Raw genomic sequence first — 14236 nt, 5'->3', positions numbered from 1 at the left:
GTGATCTCATTTATGGGGTTTTGGATACTATAATGATCAGATGAAACTTCATATTTTGTGTGTGGCTATCAAACAAGTTTGATAAATTTAAGGAGCCGAGGTGGCGCAGTGGGTAGAGTGCAGTACTGCAAGCCACTTCAGCTGACTGCTATCTGCAGTTCAGCGGTTCAAATCTCACCGGCTCAGGGTTGACTCAGCCTTCCATCCTTCCGAGGTGGGTAAAATGAGGACCCAGATTGTGGGGGCGATATGCTGACTCTATAAACCACTTAGAGAGGGCTGAAAGCCCTATGAAGCGGTATGTAAGTCTAACTGCTATTGCTATTGCTATTGCTAAGTTTAGGGTTGCGGTGGCTCAGTGGCTAAGATGCTGAGCTTGTCGATCAGAAGGTAAGCAGTTCAGAGGTTCGAATCCCTAGTGCCCTGTAACAGAGTGAGCTCCCATTACTTGTCCCAGCTTCTGCCATCCTAGCAGTTCAAAAGCATGTAAAAATGCAAGTAGAAAAATAGGGACCACTTTGGTGGGAATGTAACAGGGTTCCGTACACCTTTGGCATTTAATCCTGCCAGCCACATGACCACGGAGAACGTCTTCGGACAGCGCTGGCTCTTCGGCTTAGAAACGGAGATGAACACCGCCCCCAGAGGCAGAAACGACTAGCATGCATGTGTGGGGGAACCTTTACCTTATTAAAGAAGTTTGACTGAGCTAGGCAGCTGTAGTGGTTTGTCAACCATAGTTTATGGCTTAATGCATTTGTAGAACCAATTGCAAAACTGTCATTTAAAAAAAAAACATGGTTAGCAAGTCTCACCTGGATTTGATTTGGGGATCCAGGCATAATTGTCTCATCAACCAGCTATCTTAGTACTAACCAAAAACTAAAACTACTCCATTTTGTGCTAATGCAAACTCTGAACTTGGCTGTTGTCCAATGTGGCAATTTAGCTTTGAACCTGACCGGCTTAACTGGGATACAGTCACTGTTGTTCACAGTTAGCTCCTGATAAACATTTCCCCTAATCCGACGCCCACGGAGCCATAGGTGGCAAAGCATTGTGCAACCATTGCATAAAACAAGTCCCTGTTTCCCCTCCAGTTTCTTTTCATGTGTGGAGCCCGTCCTAGTGACACCCTCCATCAAAATTTCCTTAATTATTGGGTTATTTAGCAAGCCTGTGCTCAATTATGTAAGGTGTAGCAAATGGCAGCACATTAGCATAATCAGTCCTCACTTTCTATTAAATGTCCTGTTGCTTGGGATGGCTATATAATGCTAAATATCTGTAATTTGCCACTTTCTGGTGCTTTATGGCTGAGATTTTTGTTGTAGCCCCAATGTTAGTGCTGTAGCTTAGCTCTGTTTTACTAAGCTATGGGGAGGGAGGACCTCTGCTGTTAAAAAACTGACATAGCAACCGTCTTTAATAAACCCACCTGGGTTAAAAGATAAAAACCATGTTCAAGTCGAGTTTGACTTCAAGTGATTTTGTGAGCAAGGCTGTACGGTTTCCCCTGGCAACAGAATGAAAGGGACTTGACACTGGCTTCTTTTCTTTTCTTTTTCCCCCCAACTTTCCAATCAAGTCTACAGCCCTGGATTATTTTGATAGTCTCCCATTCTGATATCAAACAGGCAAACCAACATGCTTTTTGAACTGTTGTTGGTGTTTAGTCACTTGGCTATAATGCTGCTATGTAAGTTTGCAAGAGGGGGGGTTGCTTTCGAAGAAAAGGAGGAGTTGGAAAAGATGCTCCCAGACTTCTTTGGATTTTTGTTGATACCGTAAACCAGGGGTCAGCAAACTGCGGCTCTGGAGCCGCATGTGGCTCTTTCCTCCCTCTGCTGCAGCTCCGTCACCGGTCGGCACCACAATTTTGAGAGGAGCTTCCGGTGGGGGGGGGGAGAAGCACAGTGCACCAGGAGAAGACTCTATGGCAAGGGGAGGGTTTTTCCAGTTGTCTCCACAATTGATAGGGCTTTTGGTTATGAAGGTAGAGGAAAAAGGAGGCTGTGCTAGGAGGAGACTCTATGGTGGGGAACTGAACTTCCAGTCAGCTCCAGAACTGAACAGGGGGATTCCGGTTAGGAACTTTGTGGTTCCTGGTGTTTTCTTTTCTGTGGGAAACGGGTCCAAATGGCTCTTTGAGTGTTTAAGTTTGCCGACCCCTGCCGTAAACCAATATTTCTCAACCTTGGCAGCTTCCTAGCATGCTGGCTAGGGAATCCTGGGAATCAGAGTCCACCCATCTGAAAGCTGCCAAGGTCGAGAAATATTACCATAGACCAGGAGTGTCAGCAATAGCAATAGCAGTTAGACTTATATACCGCTTCATGGGGCTTTCAGCCCTCTCTAAGCGGTTTACAGAGTCAGCATATTGCCCCCAACAACAATCCGGGTCCTCATTTTACCCACCTCGGAAGGATGGAAGGCTGAGTCAACCCTGAGCCAGTGAGATTTGAACAGCCGAACTGCAGAACTGCAGTCAGCTGAAGTAGCCTGCAGTGCTGCATTTAACCACTGCGCCACCTCGGCTCTTAAACTGGATTGCTTCGAGGACACGATCAGCATTGAAGTTGCCAAGGGGGGTGGGGGCAGAGTGGGGTGGAGATGGGATGGATGCCTCCTGTGCCACCATGCCAGCCGAAATGGGGCATGAGGGGGCCTCGTTGGGCCTCCACCTGGCCCATTCATTTTTGGCCGCCAGAATGCTGCAGGAAGCAGTGGAGGCCCAAAACGGGCTGTGGGGGCACCGTGGCTGGTCCTTTTATATTTCCAGGCTGGCCCTGTGAACCAGATTTAAGCACCCTGCAGACCAGATCTGGCCCTTGTGCTTCGAGTTTGACACCCCTGCCATAGAGAAACATGGCATTCTTTTGACAAATAAAAGGAGAATAATAGAAAGAGCTTCCTGCCACCATCTATTCACCTGTTCCATAGCTATGCACAGAATTTCTGATGGTTTTTGGCTACCAGGTTTGCCTTTAAATTACAAAGATGAGCAGCCCTTTCCAACCAATTATATTAAAAAAAAACTCACATTGCCGGCTTATGGTGGCCATTGAAGTATTTAATTTAAATGCTTGAAAACGCTGATACTCTTTGAAGCTGATTGCAGACTTAGCTGGAACTCTAAAAACACCCTTTCTTGTTCCTATTTTGGCTTGACAGACTGGTCCAGCCAGAGTAACCCTGCGTGCCAGTCTGTTTCTTTCATGTTAATTGAATGATCAGCCACAAACCGCAACTCTTGCAGCCGTTCATCCAGTTTCGCTGGGAACTACAAGCAAGAGTCTGTGGGAGGACAAAGACATGTGCCAATCAACCCTGGACAATTATGCAATTTCTCTCTCTCTCTCTCTCTCTCTCTCTCTCTCTCTCTCTCTCTCTCTCTCTCTCTCTCTCTCTCTCTCTCTCCCTCCCTCCCTCCCTCCCTCCCTCCCTCCCTCTCTCACTCTCTCTCTCTCTCACTCTCTCACTCTCCATTCCAAGGTTGTGGGCATCTGTACCCAATAGATTTAAGCTACTGAGCCATCTCCAAGGCATTGTGGAAACTGAAATTTAGGAAGTGCCAAGGAATGCTAAAGATGTTTGCTTTTGCAGAGCTACAATTCCAAAGATTCTCTTCCCTTAAAAAAATTGATCCAGCAAAAAGCATCAGAGGAGACCTGGTGAAATTCTAATCCTTACACCCACTTACAGCAGGGGTGTCAAACTCGATTTCATTGAGGGCAACATCAGGGTTGTGTTTGATCTTGGGCTGGGGTGGCCCAAGACGTCTGTAGAGCATAAACTTGTGAGAAGCTTACACTTACTGTAAAGATAAGGATGCGGTGGCTCAGTGGCTAAGACGCTGAGCTTATCGATCATAAAGGTCGGCAGTTCAGTGATTCAAATCCCTAGTGCCGTGTAATGGAGTGAGCTCCCATTACTTGTCCCAGCTTCTGCCAACCTAGCAGTTCAAAAGCATGTAAAAATGCAAGTAGAAAAATAGGAACCACCTTTGGTTCCATGCGCCTTTGGCGTTTAGTCTTGCTAGCCACTGCAAGTCTTTGGACAGCGCTGGCTCTTTGGCATTGTAACAGAGATGAGCACTGCCCCCTAGAGTTGGGAACAATTAGCACATATGTGTGAGGGGAACCTTTACCTTTACCTTATGCTGTAAAGACCACTTTTTTCAAGTTGCCTTTAAGAAGGGTACAGATGTGTATGATCTTGAGTCCTTATAGAGCAGAGGAGAGAAATTTGTATTTTTCTGATCAGTTTTGGGGAACAGAGATTGGGAGTAGATCCCTTCCATTCTATCACTGATATTTTGCCCATTCTCAACTAATTTTGGAACCTGATCTTATTAGGGATTCAATTGCTCCGTTTCATAATGACCTCCATTCCATTCTCAACCATTTCTGTGCTTATTATAAATAATAGATAGTCCTACCTAGCTACCTATTATCTGAAAGAACAATTATAACCATTATGTAATCATTATAAAAATTATTGATAATAACTAAATTTAAAAAATAAATATTATACTGAAGGATGCTATAGCTCAGGGATAAAGAGGCTGATGTTGTTGGATGGAGAGCTGACAGCCTGGGTTCGAGATCTGAGCACTGCATGATGGGGTGAGCTCCCATCAATTGTTCCTGCCCATTCAGCACTTCTAAAGCATACAAATGCAAGTAGATGAATAGGTACCACTTTGATGGGAAGGTAATAGCATTCCATGCATCTTTGGCATATAGACATGCTGGCAGGGGTGGGTTCCGGCAGCACACTATTGCCGGTTTGCTCATGGGCTCGCAGCACGTGCTTGATGCACACTGTGTGCGCATGCGCAGTACAATAAACATTGTTCTGCACGTGTGCAGAAGCCAAAGACAGGCGAACCAGTTTAGGACATGGCAGGCCTGGGTCGATGCCAGTTCCAGTAACCCAGGCTGGCAAACCAATCAGCCTAACTGGTCCAAACCAGTAGGAACCCACCACTGCATGCTGGCCACATGACCACAGAAATTGTCTCCGCTGGCTCACTTGGCCAAAAATGTAGATGAGCCCTGTGCCCTAGAGTCAGACACAACTAGAAAGGAGAAATCTTTATCTCCTAGCAAGTTGCATAAGTAGAATTAATTGTCCATAATTATGAAATGTACAATGTATTTAGCAAGGTTGGGAAACTCAGTTGCTCTGAAGAAAAAGAAAATAAAGCCAGTGAGAAGACAGAATCTCTCTCTCTCTCTCTCTCTCTCTCTCTCTCTCTCTCTCTCTCTCTCTCTCTCTCTCTCTCCCTCCCTCCCTCCCTCCCTCCCTCCCTCCTTCCCTCCCTGTTCACTGTTGGTTTCTGTTGGATTCTTATTTCTGAGGAGATTATGTCTACTATTTATTCTCTTTTAAATTTGTTTTAGTTTTACCCTTTTAATATGGCCCATACTTTAGTACTGCCCTAATTGTTAAGACCTAGTGCTATTATAAAACCTCTTATATAAGATGAGCAACTGTGTACTTATTAACATTGGGTGAGATCTTTGCGCAGATGGAGCCAGCGTAAGAAAAATAAAGGTTGTGACACTTGGTTGCACAGCCAGAGAATTAAAATAGATTCAGGTGAAAAGGAACAGCTGACTTGATCTGGCTGGTTCAGTGCTAGCTCAATTATTTTTCAAGAATAACTTTTTCGGTCCTGCTACGGTTTTTGGCAAGTGTGTATGGTGATAGGGGGAAGAGTAAAACGAGAGGTTATACAGAAATGTAGGAGTCTGGGAGATAGATAATTGCCTACAGATAATGGCCCCTTGCAAAACAGTTGCTGGGTGTGATACCTTTTTCTTTTTAATTGTCAGCAAAGAATCTTTTGATCTTCATAGAGCTGGAACGACATAACAAAGCAAAGGGAAAGGGGGGAATTAAAAGTTAAATGCAGGGGATATATGTGTTTTTACACGTGTGAGAGCAAAACACCCTGGGGAGTTTATATAGCTCTGTGGTATAACAAGGTTTTTTCTTTCTTTCTTCTTAATGTTGTACATTTGAGAATGGATTGTGAAAAACAATAGTCAACTAAATGAGATAACGTTGCACAATGTTCGGTGAGGTGACTGGGGAAGTTTTTCCTGAACAAAAAGAATAAAAGAATAACACATTTGGAAGGGACCTTGGAGATCTTTTAGTCCAGGGCAACCTGAAACACACAAAGAGCCACAGAGGTACTAACCGAAAGCCCCATGTTCAATTCTGGAGACGACCGGAAGTCCGGTTCCCCCATGATAGAGTCTCCTCCTAGTGCAGCATCCTTTTTCCTCTGCTGACTGGAAATCCGGTTTCCCCACCATAGAGTCTTCTCCTAGCACGGTGTCCTTTTTCCTCTACCTGTCCTAACCAAAAGCCCTAGCCCTCTCAATTGTGAAGCCGACTGGCAACAGGGAGCTGCAGAGAGGGATGAAAGAGCCACATGTGGCTCCAGAGCCGCAGGCAGCTGACACCTGTTCTACTCCAGCCCCCTGCTCAAGCAAGAAACCCTACATTGTTTCAGACAAATGGATGCCCAGCCTGTTGAAGCACCCACAATTTCTGAAGGCAAGCCATTCCATTGATTAATGCTGTAACAGTCAGGAAATTTCTCCTTATTTCTAATTTGCTTCTCTCCTTGATTAGTTTCCATCCATTGCTTCTTGTCTTGCCTTCAGGTGCTTTGGAAAATAGTTTGACTACCCCCTCTTCTTTGTGGCAGTCCCTTAGCTGTTGGAACACTGCTATCACATTTTAATTCCTCTTGTTCCTGTTAATATCTTAGATAATTTCTCTTGGCTTATTTTTAAAAATTTCATAGCAAAGAGGTCCAAGGTGTCCCATTGAACACCCAGCAAAATTCCCTGGAGGTTGCACAAAGAAGGGTGTGTGTGTTCTGTCCCAGTATTTCAGTCCATCGTGGTTGCCATAGCATCGGTTTAAATCCTTAATAAGTCCGACTGTGAGAGCATCATTGTTTGTTAAGTGCAAAAAAATAAATAAATCACTTATCAAAGATGAATGTCGACTAACAGCTGGAAATGAAATAGATTGAAGTATTAGGGAACAAGATCAGCGACAGCCCCTAACTGCACAAATTCTGTCAAGCTTTTTGACATGCTAAGTGGAAATGAATAAACTTACATGCAGGAATCTGGGAGCTTCCTGATAAGCGATGAATTTTGGAAAAACCAAGACGCCATTATGAAAGAACTCTACCCAATTCAGATTCTGTCTGTGGAGATTCATCCAGGTCATGGTTGTCCCAAAGGTGCTTTTTTCAATTAATCAGAACAATTAATCAGTGGAACAACTTGCCTCCAGAAGTTGTGAATGCGCCAACACTGGAAGTTTTTAAGAAGATGTTGGATAACTATTTGTCTGAAGTGGTGTAGGGTTTTCTGCCTAAGCAGGGGGTTGGACTAGAAGAGACTCCAAGGTCCTTTCCAACTGTTATTCATTTCTATTCTATTCTATTCAAGGGGCAATTGGACTTTCTGTTTTATCTTTGAAGACATTTTGCTTTTCATTCAAGAAGCTTCTCATCCCTAGAGCTGAAGAAGCTTCTTGAATGAGAAGCAAAATGTCTTCAGAGAAAAAGTCCAGCTGCCTCTTGAAAAAGCACCTTTGGGAAAATTCAGGTTCTGCTTATAATAATTTCTTTTTCTCCCCAATCTTTGTAAAAGGGTGGAAGCAATTTTCTTTTAGTTATACTAGATAATTGCCATCTGTTCCTTGTTTTAGTAAAGGCTTGATGTCACATTACATTGCTCATATTTGACAAGGTGAAAACTTCCAATTCCATACTGAATAAACCTGAGCCCAGACTTTATGGTGAGGAGCACTGAGATGAGTAGAGGTAGTTTTTAGTTTAAGACACCACTTAGTTAGGTAGCTAGCTAGTTATTGCTGTCAATATTCCTGTCAAATCCTTCAACAATTGAGAATGAAGAAATCTAGATATCTATCTGTAGACGCCTGTGAATCCCTTGGACTGCAAGGCAATCAAACTGGTCAGTCCTAGAGGAGATCAATCCTGACTGTTCTCTAAAAGACCAGATCCTGAAGAGGAAACTCAAATACTTTGGCCACCTAATGAGAAAGAAGGACTCACTGGAGAAGAGCCTATTGCTGGGAAAGATTGAGGGCAAGAGAAGAAGGGGACAACAGAGAATGAGGTGGCTGAATGGAGTCACTGAAGCAGTCGGCGTGAGCTTAAACGGACTCAGGGAGATGATAGAGGACAGGAAGGCCTGGAGGAACATTGTCCATGGGGTCGCGATGGGTCAGACATGACTTCTCAACTAACAACAACAACTATCTGTAGATCCTACATCACAACTTCTTGTTCCAGTGTTGGAACAGAAAGTCCAAAAGTGAGAAGACAGAAGATAGGGAAGAAAGAGGAAATTGTATATTTGAATTACCAGGGAAAATGCTGACTTGGGGTGGGGGGGAGATGAAGGAAAGGCTCACTGCCTTGAAAAACCAGAACTTTCTCCTAATGGAACATCTGAATATTTCAACAGCTCAGCCCTGCCTGGGAGTCAGTAGTAATCAGGGATATTTCATTTGTAACCACTTCTCCTGTTCCATGCCCAGTTACTTAATACAGAGAGGACAAGAAAGCAAATAAGGGTGGAAGACAGGCTGTAAGGCTTGTTTGTCTTCCTGAGTGATCACAGTTTATCTCTTCTTCATCAAGTAGCCTTGCTCAAATCTGCTGTGGTCATAGAAATTGCTGACTTTGAAGAAAGAATCAGCTCCATTTTCAGGTTGTGTTGCCCTGTTTTTGCGATTGGGTTAGGGTTGTATTTTTCCAAGTGAAGTTGCTTAATAGCAGGGAATGAATCTTACAAGAACTGATACTCTTTGAAGTCTCTCTCAAAAGGAGAGTTGACATTCAATCTACCCTCTCTGGTTTCACGTAATGTTTTGTACCAAGTCATAATGAGATTGAGGATAGTTTGCGGTTTGGTATGTCCGTGACTGTAAACCTTTAACATTATTATGTGATTTATATACATGAATTTCCTTTTCTTTCTTTCTTTCTTTCTTTCTTTCTTTCTTTCTTTCTTTCTTTCTTTCTTTCTTTCTTTCTTTCTTTCTTTCTTCCTCTCCTTTCTTCCTCCCTCTCTCTCTCAAACATCAATTGCCATGTTCTCATGGAGGGGATCTAATGAAGGGCACTAGGTTGGGGAAGCTGATCTAAACCATAAGTGCAACAAACTCTGGAGGTGTGAAAGAATGGTGTGCCGATATAAATTATTATTGTTGCTATTAGCGATGAAGCAAAGCTAAGTAAATTTGGGGCAACTCTGCCAGCCATTTTTAGTACCATAAATTTTTTGTTGTCGTTTGATATGTGTGGATGTCTACCAGGGTGAGAGGCATCCACTCTGAAACGTGCAAGCACTTTGCATACATTATTTCTCCGTAATCAACACAGCAACCCTGCTTATAAATCTGTATTATGGTCTCCGCTGTTGCAGGTGGGAGAACTTAGGCTGGAAGCTGTCTTTGTTTCTGACTTGTTCCAAGGTGACTCCCTTACAAATAAGAACTAAAAGCAGGGTGGTGTTGATTTTCTTATTGTCACTTAATTACACTTGCATAAAAACAAATAGCAAGAGGTTTATGGCTGGGATTTATACAAGTAATCCTCAATTTATGTCCATCATAGGTTGATCATAAGACATCATAAGTCCATCATAAGATGACTCCCACTCTGTCAAGGACCTTGGAGTGCTCATCTCTAATGATCTAAGTGCCAGAGTCCACTAATAACATTGCCAAAAAGGCATTAAGAGTTGTTAACCTAATCTTGCGAAGCTTCTTCTCTGGTAACATTGTACTGCTAACCAGAGCATACAAAACATTTGCCAGACCAATTCTCGAATACAGCTCACCTGTCTGGAACCTGCACTGCATATCGGACATTAATACAATTGAGCGAGTCCATAGATATTTCATGAGAAGAGTCCTCTGCTCCTCTGCTCGCAACAGAATACCTTATGCCACTAGGCTAGGAATGCTGGGCTTAGACAACTTAGAACTACGCTGCCTATTCAGCTTCTAGATTTCCCGTTCTTTGTTCCTTTGTTTCTGCAGAAAATCTGATGGCAAGTGTAATGCAATTCAACATTTGCGTTCACCTTTCTTTTCTCTTCTTTCAGGCAATATGTGCAGTGATACTAACAAAACCCCAGATTTTGGAGGCCTCTACCATGTCAAAGGTAAGTTCCATCCAGGGTGCCTTTTGGGAAGCCACTGACCAGCACTTCTTAATCGTTTTCCTTGACATTGACTAAAAATGCCGTTATAACTCCACAACATCTGGAGGGTTGTCCATTCCTATTCTAAAGCTAACGGCTTTATCTGTCTTCCCTGAGAACAAGTAACTTGTTAAAGATCAAACTTTCAAAGTAGATGCAATCAGGTTCACAGGATGCATTAAGTCCTGGTTCGTTTAACTGGTTTGCTGGCTTCATACCACACCCTAAGCTGTGTTCATAAACAACAGTGATTAGATTCACTCTATATGCTAATAATCAGCAACTTACTGTAAGGGACGCGATGGCTCAGCGGCTAAGTTGCTGAGCTTGTCAATCAGAAAGGTCAGCAGTTCGGCGGTTCGAATCCCTAGCACCATGTAACGGAGTGAGCTCCCGTTACTTGTCCCAGCTTCTGCCAACCTGGTAGTTTGAAAGCATGTAAAAATGCAAGTAGAAAAATAGGAACTACTTTGGTGGGAAGGTAACAGCATTCTGTGCGCCTTCGGCATTTAGTCATGCCAGCCAATGATCACGGAGATATCTTCGGACAGTGCCGGCTCTTCAGCTTTGAAATGGAGATGAGCACTGCTCCCTAGAGTCGGGAACGACTAGCACATATGTGCGAGGGGAACATTTACCTTTGCCTGAAAATCCCCCCAGTCAAGAACTGGAACAGGCCAGCATTTCAGGGTTCATGTTTTACTGCATGGCAAGAGCGTACAATCACTTTGAAGAAAACAACTGGCCATCTGGAACGATGATGTATGCACCCTTCACACTGCCTTTTCTTCCACACACTTTTCTCCATTGTGCAACGTTGCGTTGCATTTTGCAACCATTTTTTTTTTTTTTTGCGAAGTACCCAGTTTAGGCTCTTTTTATGACTGTGGGTTATGGGCGCGTTGAAAATGCAAGTTTGCACCAGCAAAGATTTGACAGGAAGCAAAATCTAGACTGTAATTGGCATCTTCCCCTTAGCCAAATAGAAAAGGGTGGGGAGCTTGTCAGAATCCTGCTAACCAACCTGGGCAAAGTTTTCTCCCGGGAGTGCCTTGCTTTAAGCTTCTTCCCTTTTTTTGTTTACCTGTGTAGGTTTTTGCAAATCTTAGGAGAGATCTAGAGGCACCCAGATTTACTGAGCCTGGTTTATCTTTCCAGGAATGAGTTTATCTGATGTCAGAATCTTAAACTTTGCTGAATTGAAGGGTGGGAATCATTAAAATATATCAGAAGAGCCTTTGGAAGCATTGCTACCAGATACATCCCTTCCTTCCACAGGAGGGACAGTCCTTTTTTTAATTGAAAATTTAAAAAAAGGCTTTTGCAAATATTTACCTCCCCTCCCCCACCCTCCCCACTCGAACCCAACCCCCCTCAACCTTCCCCCCCCCCCCCGCCCGACTTCCCAGAACAAATGCAGGGTATAAATCTTTAACAAAGATGTTCTAAAATAAACTTAAAGAAAGTTAGTATCATCTTTCCTTTGAGCTTTAACTCCTCTTTTGTTAGGCTAACTCTAAACAGATTATATCATACCTCGCTTTTTCAGTCATAAACTATCTGGAATTTCTTAGTCCCGTATTTATTTTGGATATAGTCAATCCATCTTCTCCACTCCAGTTTATATTTCTCATTTGAGTGGTCCTTGAGATATGCTGATATTTTAGCCATTTCTGCTAAGTTTGTTACTTTTAATGTCCATTCTTGAATAGTAGGCAAATCTTCCTTCTTCCAGTATTGCGCCACCAACAGTCTTGCTGCCATTATTAAGTACAAAATCAAGTTAGTCTCTATAACAGTACAATCAGTAGTTATACCTAACAGAAGTAACTGAGGGGTAAACTTTATCCTTTTTTGAAGAACATTTTGCATAATCCACCATATTTTTATCCAAAATGCTTTAACCTTTTTACAAGTCCACCATATATGGTAATATGTAGCATCAACACAATCACATCTCCAGCATTTAGGTTGTAAATTCGGATACATACAGACCAGTTTTTTAAGATCTAAATGCCATCTATAAAACAGCTTATAAAAGTTCTCTCTCAAATGTTGGGCTTGTGTGAATTTTACATTTCTTACCCATATCTTTCCCCATGTATCCAACATTATTGATTCATCAAAATTTTGTGCCCACTTTATCATACAATCTTTGACTAATTCTGTTTCCGAATCCATTTCTATTAATACATTATATAACCTTTTTATATACATTTGACTTTGATCCCTAATTTGTTTTAGTAAATTATCCTCATTTTGCGTAAAACCAATTTTTTGATCTTTTTTCCATCTGGCCTGTAACTGAGGAGGGACATCCTTTTGAAGTTGCGCAAAATGCCTTTCTTGCTTTGGCACACAAACACATGGGTTCACGGATGTTAATAGCTGCCTGGCAAATCCCCATTGTGTAGCTTCACTCTAGGCTGAAAAGCCACACATGGACAAAAAGCAATTACCCAGCTTTGCAACTTTACATTTTCCTTGGGAGTGAGCAGGCAAGCAGGGGAAGCTTTTATGATGTGGTTTCTTTCGCTTCTTCCTGGAATTTTTGTCCAATCGACAAGGTATTCTGCCTGTTTCTATGCAGAAACAGTGGGAGATTTCATGTTTAAGATTCAGTTTTAAGATTCAGCACAAGTAGCCCTCAACTCAGGACCCCAATTGGAATTAGAATTTCCATTGCTAAGCAAGATAGTTTATTAAGTGATTTGCGCCTCATTTCGCAACTTTTTTTGCCGTGGTTGTTAAGAGAATTGCTGCAATCGTAAACGCTGCAGTTGTTAAGTAAATCATGTAGTCATTAAGCAAATCTGGCCTCCCCTCCATTAACTCTGGTTGTCAGAAGCTGTTCTGACCTAGGCTTCACAAAATTAAGAAGCAGACTCCTTGTCCTGACAAAACCCCTTTTTATTAAGCTAATGTGAATTCCTCTCATTCACATCCAGCAAAGTCCCAGCAAACGGTCTTTCAAGGGTGAATTTACAACCACAGACCTTATCAGGCTTGGAGAGCTGCCAGGCCGATATCTTCCAAACACAACGCTATACAAGAAAATGTTTGGCAAGGAGTCTCTGAGAATCACAAATAAATCTTCACACTAATTAAGTGAACCAATTGTCTCCTGAAAACTCTCCTCCACTTTCGCTCCTCTTTATTCCCAATGGGAGGGGCCATTCACCGTCCACCTGTACCTTTATTCCCAAGTCGGCCCTTGTTCTTTTAACTGTTCCCTTCTCCTGGCAATTCTGTGCATGTGCACATCGGGAACAGGCTCCAGCTGTTCTTCTGCCCCACTGATTTCCGACTCTAAAGACAGTTGATAACTGTCAGACGGCCCTGGCCTCATCTCTGCCTCTGACACAGAGCACTCATTAGAGCCTTCCCCAGACTCCAAGACTGGCCCATATTCCTCCCCAACCTCCACACTGTCCGAATCTGCCGCCAGCTCTTCTGGCTGATGGCGGGGCATAATAGAAGCCAGCTGGGAAAGTTGCAAATGTTGATCACGTGATCCTGGGACATGCCAACCATTGTAAAGACATACCAATTGCCAAGCACCCAAATTTTGATCATGTGACCATAGGGATGCTGCAACGGTCAACAAATGTAAGGACCAGTTGTAAGTCATGACTGATTTTCTGATCCAAAATATTTGAAACAAGCCCTGGTTTTTGGGGATTTTTTTTTGGTGTGGAAATCCATGAAGATCTAAAAAAGATCTGTCATACCACCAACCTCACAACTGCTCTGAATCAGTTGTGGCGCCTATGAGCTTGATTGATTTATATACCTCCCTAATCAGCAAAAGACTTCTAGTGCTTATGGGATGCCTGGTTATTAGAACTGTCCATCAAAGCATGGTGGCCCAGGGAATTGAGTCTGAGATTGTATTCTGGAGGTAGGGGAGAACTGAGGATAGAGGTATTTGGGGGGTATGAGTGGAAAGATGG

The 14236-nt window shown here is 43.0% G+C and overlaps 1 protein-coding gene across 2 annotated transcripts in view; it reads left to right on the top strand.

The window, feature by feature from the left end:
• The window catches only part of LOC106548217 (digestive cysteine proteinase 2), a 66514-nt gene that overhangs the window by 19764 nt on the left and 32514 nt on the right, over positions 1-14236 (top strand). For both annotated transcript variants that reach the window (XM_087727513.1, XM_087727512.1), the window contains exon 2: positions 10185-10244. In XM_087727513.1, coding sequence (XP_087583639.1) covers positions 10190-10244 — 55 coding nt within the window. In that variant the 5' untranslated portion in view covers positions 10185-10189. The remainder of the gene's footprint in view (positions 1-10184; positions 10245-14236) is intronic.

The sequence above is a fragment of the Thamnophis sirtalis genome, unplaced genomic scaffold, assembly GCF_051295495.1.
Source record: "Thamnophis sirtalis isolate CommonGarterSnake01/CBP01778 unplaced genomic scaffold, rThaSir2_p1.2 scaffold_13, whole genome shotgun sequence".
Taxonomy (NCBI): Eukaryota; Metazoa; Chordata; class Lepidosauria; order Squamata; family Natricidae; genus Thamnophis; species Thamnophis sirtalis.
The sequence above is the reverse complement of the archived record's forward strand: the minus strand, read 5'-3'. Positions and strand labels throughout refer to the sequence as shown.